Genomic DNA, 21,197 nt, shown 5'->3' on the forward strand with positions numbered 1-21,197 from the left:
AAATAGAGTCTATGTACTTCAATTCTGTTTGGAAACTTGTAGATTAACCAAATGATGTAAAACCAATTGGTTGTAAGTGGATCTACAAGAGAAAACGAGACCAAGCTGGTAAAGTACGGACTTTTAAGGCTCGACTTGTGGCAAAGGGTTATACTGAGAGAGAGGGAGTGGACTATGAATGAAACTTTCTCTCCTGTTACCATGCTTAAGTTCAATTAGAATACTCTTATCCATTGCCACCTTTTATGACTATGAAATTTGGCAGATGGATGTCAAGACAACCTTTCTAAACAGCGATCTTGAAGAGAGTATCTATACGGCTCAACCAGAGGGGTTTATTGCACAGGGTCAAGAACAAAAGGTTTGTAAGCTTCAAAAATCCATTTATGGGTTGAAACAAGCTTCTAGATCCTGGAATATAAGGTTTGATATTGTGATCAAATCATATGGCTTTGAACAAAATGTTGACGAGCCTTGTGTTTACAAGAAGATCGTCGATTCTACTATAGCATTCTTAGTTTTATATGTCGATGATATTCTACTCATTGGGAATGATGTAGGATATCTTATTGACGTCAAGCAATGGCTAGATACACAATTCCAAATGAAAGATTTAGGAAATGCGCAATATATTCTTGGGATCCAAATTGTTAGGAATCACAAGAATAGGACACTAGCCATGTCTCAAGCATCTTATATAGACAAAATGTTGTTCTAGATATAAAATGTAGAATTCCAAAAAGGGTCGTTGCCTTTCAGACATGGAATTCATCTGTCAAAAGAACAATGTCCTAAGACACCTAAAAAAGTTGAGGATATGAAAAATATTCCCTATGCCTCTGCAGTTGGAAGCCTGATGTATGCAATGTTATGTACTAGACCTAACATTTGTTACTCAGTAGGGATCGTCAGTAGATACCAGTCTAATCCTGGACGTGATCATTGGACTGTCGTTAAGAACATCTTAAAGTATCTCAGGAGAACTAAGGGACTACATGCTCGTGTATAGTGCTAAGGATCTGATTCCTTACTGGATACACTGACTTTGATTTACAAACTGATAAAGATGCTAAGAAAGTCTACATCTGGATCAGTGTTCACTCTATGTGGAGAAGCATAAAACAAACCTGTATAGCTGACTCCACAATGGAAGCTGAATACGTAGCTGCTTACGAAGCAGCAAAAGAAGCAGTATGGTTGAGGAAATTCTTGACAGATTTGGAAGTTGTTCCAAATATGCATCTACCCATCACCTTGTATTGTGACAACAGCGGTGCAATTGCAAATTCAAAAGAACCTCGAAGCCATAACGGGGAAAGCACATCGAACGCAAGTACCAACTTATCCGGGAAATTGTACATCGTGGTGACGTTAGTGACTCAGATACCTTCTGAGCAAAACATTGCTTATCCTTTTACAAAAACCCTTATGGCTAAAGTTTTTTAGGGTCACCTACAGTGTTTAGGTCTACGGTGTTTCTAAACTAGGACAAGTGGGAGATTATGTTGGGCGTGAATGCCCTAGTTTATTGTGTTCATATGTTTATTGTACTCATATGTAATATTAATTTCTCACAGTTAAATTCAGCACGTTTGATCCTACTAGGAGTTTTAGTCCAAGTGGGAGTGTTTCGGATTTTATGTCCTAAAACTCATAGTTTGTAATATCATATTCTTATTCAATAAAGTAGTTATTGAAAATCTTTAGTAAATTTAAATTCTATATTCATGAATCCAATAAATTAAGGTTCCGAGGCTATTAAGTTTAAGTTTGAACTTTATGTAGTGACATAAATGTGGATCAAGTTCAAATATATATAGCCAAAATGGTCTATAGTATATGAATAAGGTTGGGCGCCTTATTCTGGGGACACTATGGATGCGGCTCATTTTGTAGTTAGTACAAACGATGTGATCCTAAACCGTTCATGTGGAGACATGAAAATGGGGGCATCCTATGTAAAGAGTTTACATAAGACTGAACCATGAAATAGTCACTTTTTACGTTCTAAATGTCGTTTAATGTATAAAACTGACTATTTCGTTAATTGATGACCTAGGTAACTTAATCTTAATCCTGAGCTAACTATGAACTCTTGTTCACTCGGAATTATCCTTAGATCTGCATAGGTGAGGGCAACTCATTATCGCTGATCTAATAAGCCTCCCCATTTCAGGGGTAAGATCGGGTGGATAGTTAGGAACATAAGGTACAAGATGGAATTCACTCCTACCCATTATAGGATAGTAGATAGGTTGTTCCCTTTAGTACTGAATCCAGGTCTTGAACAAGGGGCCCCGCCATCTCATTGGCCCGAGAGGGGTTCGGTTTATAGGTTAGACCTTAAACTAATTGTTCATTAGAGGATTAGTGGAACTTAAGAAATAAGATGTAGTCTCGGGGGTAAAACGATTTTTATGACCCAACCGAGATTACGAACAACTTGTGAAGGATTAGCTTACTAATCATGGTTGTATCAAATGGACACAAATATATCTATAGTGAGGGGAGTGCAACTATGGGACTATAGTAGAATGACCCGTTAGTTAACAAATGTTGATCAGCTTTGTCTAAAAAGTTTAGCCAGCTAATCTCGGATCGTTGGAGCCCATGATCTAAAGGTCCATTAGGTTCCCTTACTAGCTCATATGGAATAAACTTAGAACAGAATGATAGAATAATTCGTATTGTTCGAATTAGGTGAAGAGAGAGAAACCGACAAGTATATGTGATATAGTGGTCGGTTTTTCAATTTAGAGATACAACTTTAATATTTAAATGTGATTTGAATATCAAGAATATGAATACGTTCATATTCAAAAGCTCGGAAATAAAAGAAATGGTCAAAGATGTAAAAAGTCAAAGAGTTGACTTTTGACTTTGAAAAGTCTAACTCTGACCGACCTTATATTCAAATGTAATTTGAATTTCAAGAAAATGAATGCGGATTCATGCTCGGGAGGTCAAAATTAGTCAGCACGGAAAAAATCATAAAAAGTCAAAATGTTGACTTTTTGGTCAAAGTTTGACTTTGACCAAATGACTATTTTGCCCTTTGACTAAAGTTAGTAGGGAAATCCAAACTTTTGTTGGATAATTCCACTAACAAAATAGTAGGCTAGGTGTTGGCTTATAGTGGAGACATTAAACCCACTAAGATAGTGGATTCTAGGCGTTGAGATTTTATGAAGTTATTTCATGCAATTTTGCATGGCCATTTTCTATAAATATGGGCTTGTGTTTTTGGATTTTTGCCAAAATAATTTTCTAAAATTGGGCCAAAAAGAAAAACCCAAACCCAATAAAAAAAATCCTCTCTTCTATTTCCATCTTTTTTCTCTCTCGGGTTCTTCATCCATTGGGTCCCACAACCCGGTTCTTAGTCTAGAGAATAGTAGGTCAGCTCTAGTGGTGGTCCGTTCGTGTTCGGGTGGAGATAGATGAGTTTCAGTAGCTTCAAAGGTCTTATTTCAAAATAATCCTAATTAATTCTTTTAGGGTTGCATGTTTATTTTGAGTAATTAGAGTAAAAATGATTCTTAATTCCGCTGCGCATGCCGATTTTCCTTTATACCTATCGAGAAGAAATCTGGTTGTTGTTGATGGCCAGTTCCGACGATGGGCTAGTTTCAGTGGATTTTCTTTTGGCGTTCTCTACCGATCAAACCTCTACAACACAACTTTGCTCACGTTTCTCTACCGAGGGGAGGTTTGCAAAAACCCTAATTTGGTTTGATTTTGTGATAGACTTGTTTTAGTTTTAGTTTTGAATTAGTTTCTTTTAATTGAAACCTTGTTTTGTGTGATAATAACTATGGGTAAGTGGGATTTGATATTTGTCGGAAGACATGGTGTGGCTTGATAATTATGGAGGTAGAGTGTATTTGTAATTTTTAGAATGATTATGAAACGTTCTACATTTCCAAATGTTTAACGTTGTAGATATCCGTTATTTGAGAGTAGTTTTAGCAATTTCTACAAATTATTTTCTATTATCTTATTTCGCTTGCTATTATTACGATTTAAAAAACTTTTTGCTATCTTTTTCGAACTATACTTAAAAATTTGCTATTTATCGTGTAAAAGAAAATCTAATATAGAAAAAATGGCGTGGTCCAGTCTAAAGCCGAAAGAGTGTATTATGGTTAGTTGGGCCAGGCTCGGCCCAGTGATATAACTGAAATGTGACTGGGTTATCCAATTCCCACCGCCGGCGGAACTAACAATTCTCGATTACTTCGGTGGCGAACCGGGAAGAGTTGGCGGTCTAAGACGGCTCTCTCGTCGAGGCATCGCTATTGCAGTGAAGTGCGATAGTCAATTTTCTTCAGGTCAGACCATCGTGTATCGTATATTTATGCTCAAACACCCGTCAATTTCAACTTCTATGTTTTTACAATTTTGAAATGCCATGATAATATGGATCATTCGTCATATCTTCTTCCTTAAACATTTTGGGGTTTGGTTTGAAAGAGTGGAAACAGCCAAACCAATCTTTGCACTTGCGGATGTTGGTTTGTTGGTTGCTGCTGATGTGAAATTTCTCTCAGAGTAATGCTTATTTTCTCACAGAATTGAAGGGAAAAGGTTGAAGAATGCCAAATGGACAAGTTTTCCATTACGGATTGGAGATATGGCTACTTTTCAGACCGTAAATGGCCATCTGAAGCAGTTGATATTCACCATGTTGTTGTTCTCAGGAATAGGAGTGGTGAAAAGGGTTTCCTCTTCTGCTTTTTTGCAGCCCTTGCGTTCTGTTTTTTCCTACTCAAGGTAATTTGTTAGGTCTCGTTTGATTACTATTGGAGTTTTAGTTTTTGAAAATTAATGCCTATAAGTACTACTTGTACCTATGAGTTTCTTTGCCATGTTATGTTATCCACTGTTTCCAAAAACCAAGGTAATTTTTAAAACTAGGAAAATGCAGTTTGCAAAAGCTTATTAGTTTTTGTTTTTGGAATTTGGCTCAGAATTCATATATTTGTTTAGAAAGGATGAAACTCAGTCTAAAGATTTGTTGTGATTCTGTCTGTTTCTTTTGTCACCCTGCATTTTTGCTTCTTATTTTCGGAGTATGTTTGTAAGTGTTCTATACTGTTCAATTTTATGGCTTTTGATTATCAGTTGGATCCCACGACCCTTGAATAGGCTTTGTTCTATAATTTATACACACGAGTCCTTGAGGTCTAAATATACTAATGCCGTTGCAGGTCTCTTCGTTCGACTATTGTTATTCTTGCCTGTGTCCTTCCTTTGGATTTGTTGTTAAGAAAACCTTCAACTAAAGAATTCCATAGTTCATTGATATGACTGAACCGAACTCCCAAAATATACCATAAACTAGAGTATAGCATCAATTGATAGGCTTTTGATATTCGAACAGCATTCTTGGAAATCCGTAGAAGTTCTTTTCAGTGCATTATCATTGACTTTGAGTTTAACAGGGACAATCAATCTTTGTCGCCTTATGGTGCTTGGTCTTGAATGTATTCTTTGGCAAGAAGTTGTTCAAGGGAACGGTTGAGAAAGGTGAAAAATTGGGAAAGTTCTCTACCTCATATATTAAAATGCAATATTGTGTACTGTTTGCTTCCTGATTCTGAAATTTGAATTCGTGTTGTTATCATATCCTTTTTATGGATGGGGACCGTCTAAATGTGCAGAGACTGTTATGGTTTTGCCAAATTTTGGAGTCCAACTTGAAACTCACTTTAGAAGGTAACTTTTTCCTTCAGTTATTTCGTGGACAGGAACTTCCTTGTCAAGGCATCATCTATAACATTGGCCATTGATGTTTGTTATTTTGATTTGGTAATCCTCTGAGTTTAGAAAGCCTTAGTTCTTCAATTAATGAGACGATCTTAAACCTTTATGCTTCAACATGGCCATCCTTCGCTTATTACTTTCACAGATTCTCCTTGGTGCTCACTGTTTCCTTGTCTCTTATTGTAGTGGGAAAGTCATCCGTCGGTTTGTGCCTGTTGATAAAATTTTAAAACCAGTCCTCCTTGAATGCCTAACACCAGTTACTTGTTACTGGAGCCTGTCTTTGATACTACAAGGGGAAGACGAACTATTGTTGGTTTTCAAGGTAATTTTATTGTTTATTTGAAATGTCTTGGCCTGTCCCTTGAGCCAGGTATGATAATGATATAGCAGTAATGAAGAAGAAAGAAAATGTAGAATAAATGATTGTTTTGCTGATAAGTTAGGCTTGCATTGCACCTAGTTAAGAAAACGAGCCTATATTTGATCTTGTGAGTTTCTTGTTCCAGTATGCAAGTTTGCTTATCCTCACCTCTTACACAAATGCAATGATTCTATAATCTATTTATTTGAATAATTCAAACATAGGTCACATGATAAGCCTAAATTTCTATAATCTAAACTACACCGATAAAAACAGTGAGTTCAACATTTCTGTGAGGATTTGCATTAGAGTTTATTGTTTATGCGGATTGAAAATATTCTTCCCTTTCTAGGAATTACGTCCACCGGTGAAAATGCTGGTACCTATCTGGAAGGCTTTATGTACTGCTACTGGTGATGATAAAAATAGAGATGCTTGTTCATAAGGCGATCAGCAACTGTAGCTCCTGTGTATCATGTGAATTTACCTACTCAAATTCTACCTTTAGTCGTGTATGTAAATGTATTAATTTTTGTAGTACTTTGATCTCTCTCTTCCACCATTCGTTTCTGTTTAAATTTATCTCACAGGTTCAAGGTGCCATTATGGCCTCGTTCGAAAACATTTTGAGCCTACAAAAAAGAGTTCATAGTTCAGAGTTGGAACCAGCTTATAACAAGAATTCTTAGATTTCCCTATTTCTTTTTTTGTATTTTACTTTTTCAAAGAATACATTCGTTTATCATTTAAATATTTAAATGTTAGTAAACAATTTTCGTTGTAAAACCAGAAAACTAAACTATTGTCAGGACTTGTTTTAAGTACAACAATTGAGCTATGAGGATTTGAACATTGCGCTCACTTTGACTTGATGCTTATTTTTAATATATGCTTATTGGATGATTATTTTTATTTCTAGTTCTCTATTTTTTAGAAATGAGTTTGTTTACTATCCATTTTTATGATTACTTAAGCATTGTTATTTAACGTTTTGAAAGATCTATATAATGTTTTTGTAAGTTGTAAATATGACCTTCAATCTTTTTCACGAAGGACGCAACATGAGCTTCCATGTTGGACGAGGGTTGACGATGAGTTAAATTTCAACCATTGTCAATATCCTCTTGGCGATGAATTAAATTTGTTTACCCATGCTTATAATTCCCTCTCAATACCTAACTATGTCTCCAATTTTAAATTTTGATAACGTAATTTCAAGAAAACCAAATCAAATCAGTCGATTCGTCCAGTATTCTTTTAAGAAACATATCATTTAGCTGTATTCACCATATTACAACCAAAACTCCAAGGAAACCTAAACTACAGAATCACTGCTCTGTTTGACAAATCACCGTCGCCAACTTCTGGTTGTATACATGATCTAATAGTGTCTACTCAATACATCCTCTTCTGTAGACTGCTATTACTCCGGCCTCCGGCCAATTAGTGTCCTCGATGAAAAGGCAGCATTTCCCAGGAGTACTATAAACCTTCGGCCGAACTCAAGCGTTGCAACATCCTTTTCTATGAAGCACAGATACTTCATGTGAGTCAAAGAATCAGTATTGGATACCGATACTTCATACTTTCCAGATACGTATCTGACACGTGACATGCGATTTTTTTTCTAGATTTGACGTATGAAATACGTAGTTTTTCTTAAAGAAAAAAGACAAACAACTCATCTAATTTTTCCTAATCTAAAACTAGGCAGGCTATTTAAAAAGCTCACTACTCGAGTTCAAGACTAAAAGAAAAAAAAAAATAAAAATAATAGACCAAACCCTAGATTAGAATCATCTAATCTCCATTTTCACATTTGAATCCCCACAAAATCCACCAAAATATAAACTATTTGGATATTTTCAAGAATTCAATGAAGAAGTTCTTCGTTTATCTTCATACTTCTCCCTCTAATCTTCTTCTTCTTCTTTGCAATAGAGTCACTTTTCTATTGCATTTTATTAACTATTGTATTTCAACATCTTATATATTGATTTTTTTGTATTGCATTTCAATGTTTATATTCTATTTTGTGTTATTGTTATTAACTTGTATGCTAAATTTATCTATCTCCTAAATTTTTTTTAAAGAAAAAGAAAATGTATCTTCAACGCATCAGTATCCTCGTTTTTTAGAAATATATATATTAAAAAAAATATAAAAAATGACGCATCCTTAGACGTATCCGTATCTTAGATTTTTAGAAATTGACGAATCGTTAGATCCAATTGTATCCGTATCATTTAGCCGGATCAGTGTTTCAGATCCTTTCTATGCTCAGCTCATGTCGCCCCAGACCACTCCACGTTCCAATTGAACCATTTTTTGTCCAATATTTTCAGCTCCTTTTATCTGCTTATGCAATGCCTCCAAGTTCACAAAAGGTGCCGTCGTTGGTCGTCCATGGGCGCACTGCACATATAACATCTCACACGTGTCAGGACTAGTCATTTCCTCCCCCACTAAAGAGCTCCATTCTCTTTTTAATTTTTATGCAAACTGGTCGAGGTTTTTCAAGATATAAAACCTCAAATCGTTAAACCTATAATTCCTGAATAAAAAAAAAAACGTAGTATTCAAAGAAAACAAGAACAAGAAACCCCTAAATGCTAGTCGAAAGGATAGATGTGAAAAAAATTGAGTCAGTGCAATTGTTTTTCAGAGGATGTTCAAATTTGATGAAAATGATCCATGTTTACGTTAAGATTTATTTTTTAAAAAATTTTGCTATGGCCAAGATTTGGTATTTTTTAAAGGAATAAACCAAATAGATGCACAATTTTAAGTGTACTTAAAACAATCTAATCCTTAAAAAAAAAAAAAGAAAAAAAAGAAAAAAAAGAAAAAACTTGCACAAAATTATCATGATAGAATGAAACTATGATTATCATAATATTATAACATTTTTTACTTCTTGCAATTGCATCGGTCTAGGGCCATCAAGAGAAAGTTTCTCTTGATACAAAATACAATTGTGTCAATATAATACACTTCATATGTCAGAAGAAAGTTTATCTAACACAAGATATTGTGTTGATAGAATTACTTTTTTGTCGATACAAATAAAAGTGTCAGGTGAATCTCTTCTCTATTGCAAATAAAGATTATATATATATTAGAAACGAGGGAGTCACATCTAATTACTTTATCCTAATATATATTTAGGCCTAGAGTAATATTTGACTATGACAAACTTTCTTATTGGCATGCATTGTTTCGTATGAATTGAACCTACAAATTCACCAATTATATATTATGTATTTTTCTCTTTAGCCATGAAGCTATATATACTTAATCGATGTCCATACATATGTTTGAATAATGAGTGAGAAACAATGTAAAAACTACTATTAAACCAACCCAATAAAATTTACCATATATAGTTTTCAACGTTTGAATTAGATTTTTTATTATATTCAAATTCCAACTAATATTGTCTAAGGATTGAACAAAATTTAGTTGTTAGAATTCAATGTGTATTTCTTCATATAGCAATGTCAAATCTAAATGGCAGATTTGATTAAAGAAATCTTCAAGATTAATATTAATTAGACTACCTTATAAAAATTTGAGTCACCCATTACATAAGAAGTGACGTGCCGATGTTAATATTCGTCACACCCATTATATAAGAAGTGGCGTGCCGATGTTAATATTCGTCACTCACAAAACATAAACGTGAAGAATTAAGAGTTGAGAGTGGCCCTCGTCTCCCATTTCATCGTTGGAAGACAGAGAAACTTCTTAATGATTGATAGAGCTTATAATCGCCAATTATATATGTGAGTTTTTCCTTTTTTAATTTTCTTTTTATATTTTATATCTCTATAAAAAAAAATTCTTTTTAATCGTTTGGTTGAAGTGATAACTACTTAACTAGTCATATTACTTAAGTTGGCACGATCGAAACACATTTGAACTTTGAATAAAAACCAATAAACTAACTTAAATAATATTATCAATTTTTTTCGTCATATTAAAATTTCAAAGTATTGTAATGTATAATCCTTTTTCTTAATTTCTTTCCGATTGCATATACAAATAAAAATATAATGTTCTTAAAAGGTAGGAGGATTGAAACTTAGAGTTCAAAAGATTGAAAATATAATCAAGTTTTTGCCGTTATAGGTTTATGTTCAAAGTATTTTTTATTAAATATAAAATGTTATGAAGATGTATTTTTTCATAGATCTAGCCATAATAAACTTATTTATATGGGTGTATGTTTTTAGTTAATTTATTAATATAGTGAGAGATTGAGAGATTGTTTTCCAAATGCAGACGCTGTCAGTTCAATATTCTCAACATGCATGCATGAGAAACAAAATACGAAGGCGCGAAAATGAAGAAACTTTGAAATGGTAGCACAAAAAATTGGATCCATTTATTCATATAATTATATAAATATGTGTTGATGTTATTGCTAGGTATTATTATATACATCCGCTCCGCCACTATTCACTTCTCGTCGTCACTATCCGACGGCGGCTTGATGTTCAAATCGAACCCGACACCGCCGGTCTTCTCTGGCAAGTCACCATCGTCAGCCGTGGAGGGTTGGTTGAGATCAATATCCAGCCCTCTTCTGGACGCTGCCACTTGTTGAGCCACTGTGAGCAAAGTGGAAGCGAGCTGCTGGTGAATGTCGAGTTCCGCAGCGGTTGGCGGTGGAAGAGCCCCACGGTAGGTTCGTTCTGGGTGAGACCTCAAGTGTCCAAAAAGTGCTTTCCACGATTTGAAAACTTTGTTACAAGTCGCACATCTTGGCTCACCTTTTGGAACCTCCGTTAGCTCTCCCTTTTTCTTTGCAACTCGCACCTGCTGCTGCTGCTCTTCCCCATCTCCTTTCCCTCGCTTTTTCCCCTGCTCGATGTTGGAACTGCCTCCGATGTACTCATGTGACGACGTTTCAACGTCAAGCAGGGTGCCATCTACAATCTGGCGTCGTCTGGAGTCGCCTGTTGTAGCACTTTCTGGGGCGGCCACTACTATGGAGGACGAGAGTTCGATGACGACGGTGGGAGTTGGGTTATTAACGTTATCGTTGCGAGCAGGTGGTAGTGGAGAAGTTGCCGTTATCGGAGTCCTTTCTCCGTCATGTTGTTGGTCGGGAGAAGTCTCCGAAACCGTATTCGTATTGGCATTGGTGTTGGTGTTCTTCTCCATAGCAAGGGACGATTTATAAAATGAAAGAATTGAGAATAGAGGAAAAGGGAAGGATGGGATGAATACGCAAGAGAGAACTATTTCTGGACAGTGTCTTTCTTCGTAGGCTTACGCATGTATTTATAGTGAAATATTAGAGTATTTGGTAACTTGAAGAAAATGATCTTATGCATATATTTGTAGTGAAATATTATAACATTTGGTAATTGAAAAAGACGATGATGTAAAACAAATATACACGAGGTAATTAATGCAATAATATTTGATTATTAAGTTATATATGTTTATATAAATAGAGTCAAGCCAGCTCAGACACGTGCATTTCCACTCTTATAGAAATGAATTGGAATGTTTTAATATAATTATATTCTCAAATTTTTAATTAATTTATCATATACTATGATATTTTTTGTTAATACGAAAAAACACGTGCTACACATAAGAAATATTAAAGTTGTAATTAAAATTTTAGAAAACATGACCGTGTAGAATTACGTATAAAATTGTTATTTATGTAATACATAAATAATAGTACTGACTAGTTTTTTTTTTTTTCTAAAGTAGTAAAAATAATCAAAATCATTATGTTATTTTTAACAAATAGCAATATCTAAAATGCTCCTTTCATGACTAAATTGTTATTGTGACGAATAATTCTTCCAAATTCCGATGTCCAGAAAGTAGGAAATACTATGCATAGAAAAATCAGAGTTAATGAATTGGAAAATAAAATATATATAATTAATAAATGAAGTAATATTTGAAGGCATGCAATATTGTTTAAATAGTTATATTTCTTTAAATAAAGTTTTTTTCCAACGTTGCATTGCTTTATTTTTTTAAAATTTTGAGAATTGAAAATTAATAAGTTGAAACACAGACATCAGGGATAATTTTTCAACGTACAAGTGCATAGAACTCAAGGGGACGAATGATGTTATATGTAAACTTTTTTTTCTGTCAATGTTTTCTCTTTTTTATTAATTTAAATCAAATATGAAAATCCGAACTATTGGTCTCTTGGTCGAGATCAATGATTTTATATCATTCAACTATATTCATATTGGTTTTTCTTCCTACAAATATTTATTCCATATGATAATGAAGTAAATTAGATTTCTTTTTTCTAAAATGTATTTTTGTATTATGAGGCTACCATAGAAAGCTATGTGCATATAGCTAAATATATATATATATATAACTAATTTTTATTATACATACATATATATAACTATATGTTAACTCCCTCCCAAAAATAAAAAAATAAATAACTAATAAATAAATAAATAAATATATATATATATATATATATATATATATATATATATATAACCTATAGTTTTTATATTTTCTCTCACTAATGATTTTTAATATAAATTACATTACATTAAATTTAATTATTGAATCCAATTCTTAATAATTAATATTTGTATTATCTATGTGTGTTGTATATTATATAATATAAAACCTAAAGTTTTTATATTATCTCTCCACTAATGATTTTTAATATAAATCACGTTTACATTAAATTTAATGTTATTTGAATCAAATTCATATAATTAATATTGAATCATAATCAAATATTTATTCTCTCTCATAAATACTTAATATTATAATGTATCAAATATATTATAGTAATTATGACATATAATTAATATTTAATTAATTATAACATATATAAATAATTTCATCAATTAATTTGAACAAATCAAATTAATCTAAAAACTGATTTTCATTAAATCCCGTTGAGCTACCGAGGGGACCTCATGGACTTGTAGCTTGAAGTTTAAACGGTATGCGAATAATTAATTAAACTCTTTAATTAAATTATTCACCATTCGTTAACTATCGAGTACTCCACTAAAGACCACAGTTGCACTTTCGCACTACTAATATATTTTTGTGTCCATTAGATATAACCAATCAACAGTACGATGACCCTTCACGAATTGCTCGTAAGTACAGTTGGGTCAAAAATACCGTTTTGCTCCTGTAGTTACATCTAACTCCTTAAGTACCACTGATGCCTCTAATGAACAATAAATCATAGTCCAACTATGATCAAACCCCTCTTAGGTTAGGAGAGGGTGTGGCACCACATTGTTCATACCCCCGAATTAGTCTTAGGGAGCAATTTATCTACTTGCCCCAATATTGGGGAAATAGTGAATTCCTTCTTATGTAGCTGTGTTCCCAGCTCTCCAATCAGACGAATCCTCAAAATGGTTGGCTTGTTGAATTAATGCAAGTAAATTAATAATAAATAATTTGTATGGTTTCAGTAATTTCTTTTTTCACAATGGCTTCCACGACTTTAAATCTACTCGCCGCTGATAAGTTAACGGGCGAAAACTACATTTCATGGAAAAACACGATCAACACAATTCTCATAATCGATGACCTTCGTTTTCTCCTGATGGAGGGATGTCCTCGCATTCCAACTCCAAATGTTGCTTGAAATGTTCGAGAAGCATACGAGCGTTGGACACAAGCAAATGAAAAGGCCCTACTGTATATCTTGGTGAGCCTTTCTGATGTCTTGGCCAAGAAGCATGAGCCCATGCTCACAGCCCGTGAGACCATGGAGTCCCTGAAGTGAATGTGTGAACAACCGTCTACACAGCTCAGGCATGACACTCTTAAACACACCTTCAATGCTCGTATGCAAGAAGGGGAATCTGTTTGAGAACATGTTCTTAATGTGATGGTCCACTTCAACGTGGCAGAGATGAATGTGTTCATCATCGATGAAGCCAGCAAGGTTAACTTCATTTTGGAACTTTTACCTGAAAGTTTCCTACATTTTTACAACAATGTTGTTTTGAACAAGATTGACTACAATCTAACCACCCTCCTCAACGAGCTATAGACCTTCCAGTCCTTGATGAAAAGCAAGGGATATAAGGGTGAAGCAAATGTTGTTTCATCCTTTAAGAAGTTCCATAGAGGTTCGACTTTTTGGACAAAGTCTGTATCTTCTTCCTTCGGCACTAAAAAGTGGAAGAAGAAGAAAGGTAGAAAAAGGAAAGCTAACCCACCAGCAGCTAGACAAAAGAAAGCCAAGATTGCAAAGGGAATCTGTTTTCATTACAACCAAGAGGGATATTGGAAGAGGAATTGTCCCAAGTACTTGGCAGAAAAGAAGAAGGCCAAGTAAGGTAAATATGATTTGCTTGTATTGAAAACATGTTTAGTGGAGAATGATGATTCTGCCTAGATTATAGATTTTGGCACCAGTAACCACATTTGTTCTTCATTTCAGGGAATTAGTTCTTGGCAACAACTTGATGCTGGTGAGATAACAATGCGAGTTGGAACTTGGCATGTCATCTCGGTAGTGAGAGTGACAGATCTCCAGTTGACTTTATAGAATAAATATATTTTACTAGAAAATGTTCATGTAGTTCCTGGTTTGAAGAGGAACTTAATTTCCGTAAAGTGTTTATTTGAACAAAACAATTGTATAAACTTCTTTGTAAATAAAGTGTTTATTTCAAAGAATGGTGTCAATATTTGTTCAGTTGAACTGAAAAATAATTTATATGTGCTAAGGCTATTAGTAACTAAATCCCTCCATAACACTCAAATGTTTAAAATGGCGGTAACTTAACATAAAAGACTTAAAATTTGTCCTAAAGAAAATGCCGAACGTTGGCACCTGAGGTTGGAACACATCAATCTCAATAGGATTGAGAGGTTAATGAAGAATGGACTTCTAAGCGAGTTAGAAGAAAATTCTTTACATGTGTGTGAGTCATGCCTTGAAGGCAAAATGACTAAAAGTCCCTTTATTGGAAAAGGTCACAAGACCAATGAGCCTCCAGAGCTGATACATTCAGACCTTTGTGGTCCAATGAATGTAAAAGTTAGGGGAAGTTATATATATTTCATCACTTTTACTGATGATTATTCAAGATATAGGTATGTTTATTTAATGCAACATAAGTCTAAATCTTTTGAAAAGTTCAAAGAATTCAAGGCTGAAGTTGAAAATGTATTAAATAAAACAATAAAGATATTTTGATCTGATTGAGGTGGAGAGTTTATAGATCTGACATACCAAAACTATTTGATAGAACATGAAATTGTATTCCAACTCTCAGCACCTGGTACACCTCAAGAGAATGGTGTATCAGAAAGGAGAAATCGAACCCTATTGGACATTGTTCGGTCTATGATGAGTTACACTTCCTTACCTGACTCATTTTGGGGTTATATAGTGGAGACTGCAACGTATATTTTGAATTGTGTTCCATCCAAGAGTGTTACCAAAACACCTTTGGAGTTATGGAATGGTCTTAAAGCTAGTTTACGTCATTTTAGAATTTGAGGTTGCCCAGCATATGTGCTTGAGGCTAATCCTAAGAAACTGGATTCTCGTTCAAAATTGTGCCTATTTGTGGCTACTCTAAAGGAATGAGAGGTGGTTACTTCAAAGGAATGAGAGGTGGTTAATTCTGACCCAAAAGAAAACAAAGTGTTTGTATCGACAAACACTACTTTTTTGGAAGAAGGCCACATAAGGGAGCACAAGCCCCACAGTAAAATTGTGTTGAACGAACTTTCCAAAGAAACTACTGAACCTTTAACACGAGTTGTTGTAGAACCCAACACTTGAACAAGAGTTGTTAAAGTTGGATAATCTAGTAGGTAAAATTCACCTCAAGTGTTGAGGAAACCTCAACGCAGTGGGAGGGTTATGAACCCACCTCTCCGTTACATGGGTTTAACGAAAATCCTAGCTATGGTAGTTGACAGAGATGTTGAGGATCCACTGTCTTACAAGAAGGCTATGGAGGATGTTAACAAAGATGAGTGGATCAAAGCTATGGATCTTGAAATGGATTCGATGTACTTCAACTTGGTTTGGGAAATTATAGATCTACCTGATGGGAATAAACCTATAGGTTGCAAATGAATCTACAAGAGAAAAATGGGGTGCTGATGGGAAGGTGGAAACCTTCAAGGCTAGACTAGTGGAAAAGGGTTATACCCAAGTTGAGGGAGTTGACTATGAGAAGACTTTCTCACTTGTTGACATGCTGAAGTCTATCTGAAAATCCTCCTGTCCATTACCTCATATTGTGACTATATGATTTAGAAAATGGATGTCAAGGCTACCTTTCTGAATGAAAATCTTGAGGAAACCATTTATATGGAGCAACCTGGGGGATTTACAACCCAAGGTCAAGAGCAAAAGGTTTGCAGGCTTAAGTGGTCCATTTATGGATTGAAGCAGGCTCTCGATCTTGGAACATAAGGTTTGATACTGCGATAAAATCTTATGACTTTGATCAAAATGTTAATGAACCTTGTGTATACAAGAGGATCATCAATAGTTCAGTAGCTTTCCTAGTGTTATATGTAGACAATATCTTACTCATTGGGAATGATGTGACTGATGTTAAGAACTGACTAGCGACCTAATTCCAAATGAAAGATTTGGGAGAGACTCAATTTATTCTGAGAATTCAGATCTTTTGAGACCAAAAGAACAAAACACTAGCTCTGTCTCAAGCATCGTACATTGACAAAATATTTATCAAGTATTCGATACAGAACTCCAAAAGAGGTTTACTACCTTTTAGGCATGGAGTTAACTTGTCTAAGGAATAGTGTTCTAAGACACCTTGAGAGGTTGAGGAAATGCGACAGATCCCCTATGCATCGACTGTTTATAGCCTGATGTATGTGATATTATGTACGAGACCTGATATCTACTATACAGTGGGGATAGTTAGTAGATATCAGTTTAATACAAGATTTCATCATTAGACTGCAGTTAAAAATATCCTCAAGTATCTACGGAGAACAAGGGACTACATGTTCGTGTATGGTTCTAAGGATCTGATCTTTACTGGATACACGGACTCTGATTTTCAGACTAATAAGGATTCTAGAAAATCCACATCAGGATCAGTGTTCACTCTTAATGGAGGGGCAGTAGTCTGAAGAAGCACCAAGCAAGGGTGCATTGCTGACTCTACTATGGAGACCGAGTATCTGGCGGCTTTTGAAACTGTTAAGGAATTTGTTTGGCTCGGGAAATTCTTGATGGATATGGAAATCGTATCGTTTAATTCTTGAGAGCTTAAGAGTCACAAGCACGGGAAACACATAGAGCGGAAGCATCATCTCATCTGAAAGATTGTGCATCGAGGAGACGTGATTGTCACGTAGATAGTTTCGAAGCACAATGTTGTTGAATCGTTTACAAAGGCCCTCATGGCTAAGGTTTTTGAGGGTCAACTACAGAGTATGGGTTTATGGGACAGGCCATGTTTAGACTAGGGCAAGTGGGAGATTTTGTATTGGGTGGTTTGTGACCTAGTTTATTGCTTTATGTACTTAGTATTATAGTTTTAACTTTTTACACTATACACCCCACTAGCTTTAGGTTAAGTGGGAGATTGTTGAGGTTGATGCCCCTAAATCTTGTAGGGTCCTATAATTTATAATTATAATGTACAAACATTTTATTTATGTAATAAAATATGTGTTTTATTTCAAAATTAGTTGTATTAACCATAAACCAATAAACTAGCATCCAAGGTTGTTTTGTAGCTTAAACATATATGTAGAAACATATGGGTGGATCATGTTTAAGTGATAACCTAAATGGTCTGTAGTAGAAGGATAAGGTTGGATACTTTTTCCTAGTAACACTACGAGTGTGGCTCGCTTTGTAGGTGTTACAATTATTGTAAAATGCTACAAATGATCTGATCTTGATCATTCATGTGCAGACATGTGAACAGGGATATTCTATACAAAGGAGTTTGTATAAGACCGAACCATGAAATGGTTAGTCTCATTATATAACGTCATTTATAATAGAGACTTACATTTCACTAAGATGACCATAAGTAACATGACATGAATCCTGAGTGAGTTGTGAACTCCTGCCTATGAGGGCGGTCTTTTAATTTGTATGGGTGAGAGTGGCCAGATCGCCGATTCAACAAACTTACCATTTTGGGGATTCGTCTGATTGGGGAGTTGGGAACATACCTACACAAGAAGGAATTCACTCATTCCCCAATGTCAGGACAAGTAGATAAATTGCTCCCTTAGGGGCTGATTCCGGGGCTTGAACAATGTGGCATCACACCCTCTCCTAACCTGAGAGGGGTTTGATCATAGTTGGACTATGATTTATTGTTCATTAGAGGAATTAGTGATATTTAAGAAGTTAGATGTAACTATAGGGGAAAAACGGTATTTTTAGCCTAACTGTACTTACGAGCAATTTGTGAAGGGTCATCGTACTATTGATTTCTTATATCTAATGGACACAAAAATATATCTATAGTGCGAAGAGTGCATTTGTCGGTCTTTAGTGGAGTGTCCAATAGTTAACGAATGATGAATAATTTAATTAAAGAGTTTAATTAATTATTTGCGTACTGTTGAAGCTTCAAGCTACAGGTCCATGAAGTCCCTTCGGTAGCTCAACGAGATTTAATGAGAATTAGTTTTTGGATTAATTTGAAAATTTCAAATTAATTGACAGAATTATTATATAATTAATTAAATATTAATTGTATGTGATATAATTACTATTACCTTTCTCGTCCCCTACCTTAGTCTTTTGCTGGCTTGAATGTATTTGACACATTATAATATTATGTATTTCTGAGAAGAAATAAATATTTGAATATGATTCAAATATTATTTATATGAATTGGATCCATATAATTAAATTTAATGTAAATTTGATTTATATTAAAAGCATTAGTGAGAGAAAATATAAAAATTATAGGTTATATGTTATATGTGATATAATATATAGTTATATATATGTATAATAAATTAGTTATTATATATATATATATGTTATATTAATTAATTAATTAATTTAATTTTTTAAAATTATTATTATTTTTTAAATTTTTGGGAGGGAATTAACTTCCCTCCCATTTTTTCTCTCCACTCACGTAAGTGGACAATTCGTGGAGAGAGGTGTCTTCTTCTTGATTCTGTAAAACAAAGAAGGTAAGGTGGGACAGAACAATTTTTTTTTTTTTTTTTTTTTTTCCAGAAGAAGAAATCCCATCCCCTTCTTCTCTCTTCTCTTAATATTTTTCACTTCCCTCACAAAATCCAAAATAGCAAGAGCCCACAACTTTTAGGTTCTCTACCTGAGAATACCAAGGTCTTTCTCATGGTCGTGCCCTATTGGCCATTTGGATTTCGTACGAGTTTTTCACAGAGAAGAAGAAATAGTCTTCATAGGTAAGGGTTTCTAATAACCCTAATTTTAATCCTTCTGTATCCTTATTAGCATGCTGTATTTTTTGTATGATTGATTGCATAATCTATCTTTCTGTATTACTGTAAATTGTTTTAATTTTGAAAAATTGGATTTGGGATGATCCATTGCTTCTGCTCAAGGACCCTTCATTGGGAGGTGGGATGAGTTTAGTTATAATTGTTTTGGGGGAAGTTGAAGTTTTGTGTGTGTTTGTGGATGTTTATGAGTGTTGGGAATATTGTAGGGGATAGGTTGAGTTTAGTTATAATTGTTTTAGGAGGAAAGTTGGATTTTTTTTTTTTGTGTATTTGTGGATATTTATGAAGTATGAATGTTGTGAGGGGTGGGCTGAGTTTGGTTAGAATTGTTTTGGGGGGAAGTTGGAGTTTTTTGTGTGTTTGTGGATGTTTATGAAGTTTGAATGTTGTGGGGGGTGGGTTGAGATTGGTTATTATCATTTTTGGAGTTGACTTGGGAGTTTTTTTTTGTTTTTTTGTTTGTTTCTGGAAGTTTATTCATATTTCAAATGTCATAACCCTTATTTCTCATTTTAAATATGAAATTCATCAAAATCAAATTTAGAATAAAATTTTAAATATTAAAAAACTGAATTTTAGAAATTCAATTTTCATATAAAATTAATTTTTATAAACAATTTTATATAAAAATAATTTACCTTATTAATAAAACAATTTAATTAAATATAAAATATTAAATTAACTAAAACACTAATTCTGAACATGAATCCCATTCATGTAAACAATATTTAAATAAATTTTAAATATTTTATAACTCTCCAATTTGTTTAATTTGATAATTAAACACCAATTATATCACATATAATAAACCCTAATCCGAATTAGAATGTTTCAAATTCGTTCAACATAGTATTCCAAGGTTTAGTCCGATATGAGCTAGCAGGTGGACCTAATGGACATATAGATCATGAGCTCCAACGATTTGAGATTAACCTGCTAATCTCATTAACTTAATTAACTCACATTCATTAACTACTGGGACACTCCACTAAAGCCCAGTAGCTGCACTCTCCTCACTGTAGATATATTTCTGTCCACTTGATTTAACCATAATTAGTAAGTTGATCCTTTATAGGTTGTTCGTAATTACAGTTGGGTCCAAAGTACCATTTTCCTAATAATTACATCTTGCTCCTTAACTAAATACCGTTGATCCTCTAATGAATAATTGGTTTGTGGTTCAACCACTAAACCGAATCCCTCTCAGGCTTTAGAGAGGGTGGGATTCTTTGTTCAAGACCTAGAGTTAGCCCTTAAGAGAACACCTATCTACTAACCCTAGAATCATGTAGAAGTGAATTATGTCTTGCAGAACTATGTCCCCAGCTATCTACTCAGTTAACGAATAACTGGTTTGTGGTCCAACCATGAAACCAAATCCTTTTCAGTCTTTAGAGAGGGTGGGGCCCCTTGTTCATGAAGGAGCCCTATGAAAGGTTCTTGAGTGGAAGTGAATCGTCCGAATTTCCCATTTTTCATAGAATAGAATTTTATAGAGAAAAAAACAAGAAGTATGCATTTAATTCTAAATATTCAACATGCTAAAAAACAAAACAGAAGCAGATGAAGGGCTTTGGAACCCTTACCTTTGAAGACGTTCTTCTTT

The 21,197-nt window shown here is 34.2% G+C and overlaps 2 protein-coding genes across 3 annotated transcripts; one reads left to right on the forward strand and one right to left on the reverse strand.

The window, feature by feature from the left end:
* Window positions 1-4,106: 4,106 nt before the first annotated feature.
* LOC120069067 (phosphatidylinositolglycan-like protein) lies at window positions 4,107-6,991 on the forward strand. 2 transcript variants are annotated; one of them, XM_039020745.2, is made up of 6 exons: window positions 4,107-4,331; window positions 4,573-4,773; window positions 5,445-5,529; window positions 5,664-5,718; window positions 5,953-6,091; window positions 6,483-6,991. In XM_039020745.2, exons 2-6 carry the CDS (start codon window positions 4,603-4,605, stop codon window positions 6,573-6,575), a joined length of 543 nt encoding a protein of 180 aa, XP_038876673.1. In that variant the 5' UTR covers window positions 4,107-4,331; window positions 4,573-4,602; the 3' UTR covers window positions 6,576-6,991. The 2 variants fall into 2 exon arrangements, with proteins under 2 accessions (XP_038876673.1, XP_090162616.1); XM_090306490.1 differs by lacking the exon at window positions 4,107-4,331 and having other exon boundaries at window positions 4,392-4,773.
* A 3,600-nt stretch (window positions 6,992-10,591) lies between these two features.
* LOC120069065 (zinc finger (C2H2 type) family protein) lies at window positions 10,592-11,299 on the reverse strand. Its single transcript, XM_039020742.2, has one exon. It carries the CDS (start codon window positions 11,297-11,299, stop codon window positions 10,592-10,594), a length of 708 nt encoding a protein of 235 aa, XP_038876670.2.
* Window positions 11,300-21,197: the final 9,898 nt, after the last annotated feature.

The sequence above is a fragment of the Benincasa hispida genome, chromosome 11, assembly GCF_027475165.1.
Source record: "Benincasa hispida cultivar pf3 chromosome 11, pf3_genome.v1.1, whole genome shotgun sequence".
NCBI lineage: Eukaryota > Viridiplantae > Streptophyta > Magnoliopsida > Cucurbitales > Cucurbitaceae > Benincasa > Benincasa hispida.

Coding starts and splice junctions, on each gene's coding strand:
- LOC120069065 (XM_039020742.2), bottom strand. CDS start 11,299: ATGGAGAAGAACACCAACACCAATGCCAATACGAATACGGTTTCGGAG.
- LOC120069067 (XM_039020745.2), top strand. CDS start 4,603: ATGGACAAGTTTTCCATTACGGATTGGAGATATGGCTACTTTTCAGAC. Junction 4,774..5,444: donor TCTGTTTTTTCCTACTCAAG/GTAATTTGTTAG, acceptor TGAGTTTAACAG/GGACAATCAATCTTTGTCGC. Junction 5,530..5,663: donor CAAGGGAACGGTTGAGAAAG/GTGAAAAATTGG, acceptor CTAAATGTGCAG/AGACTGTTATGGTTTTGCCA.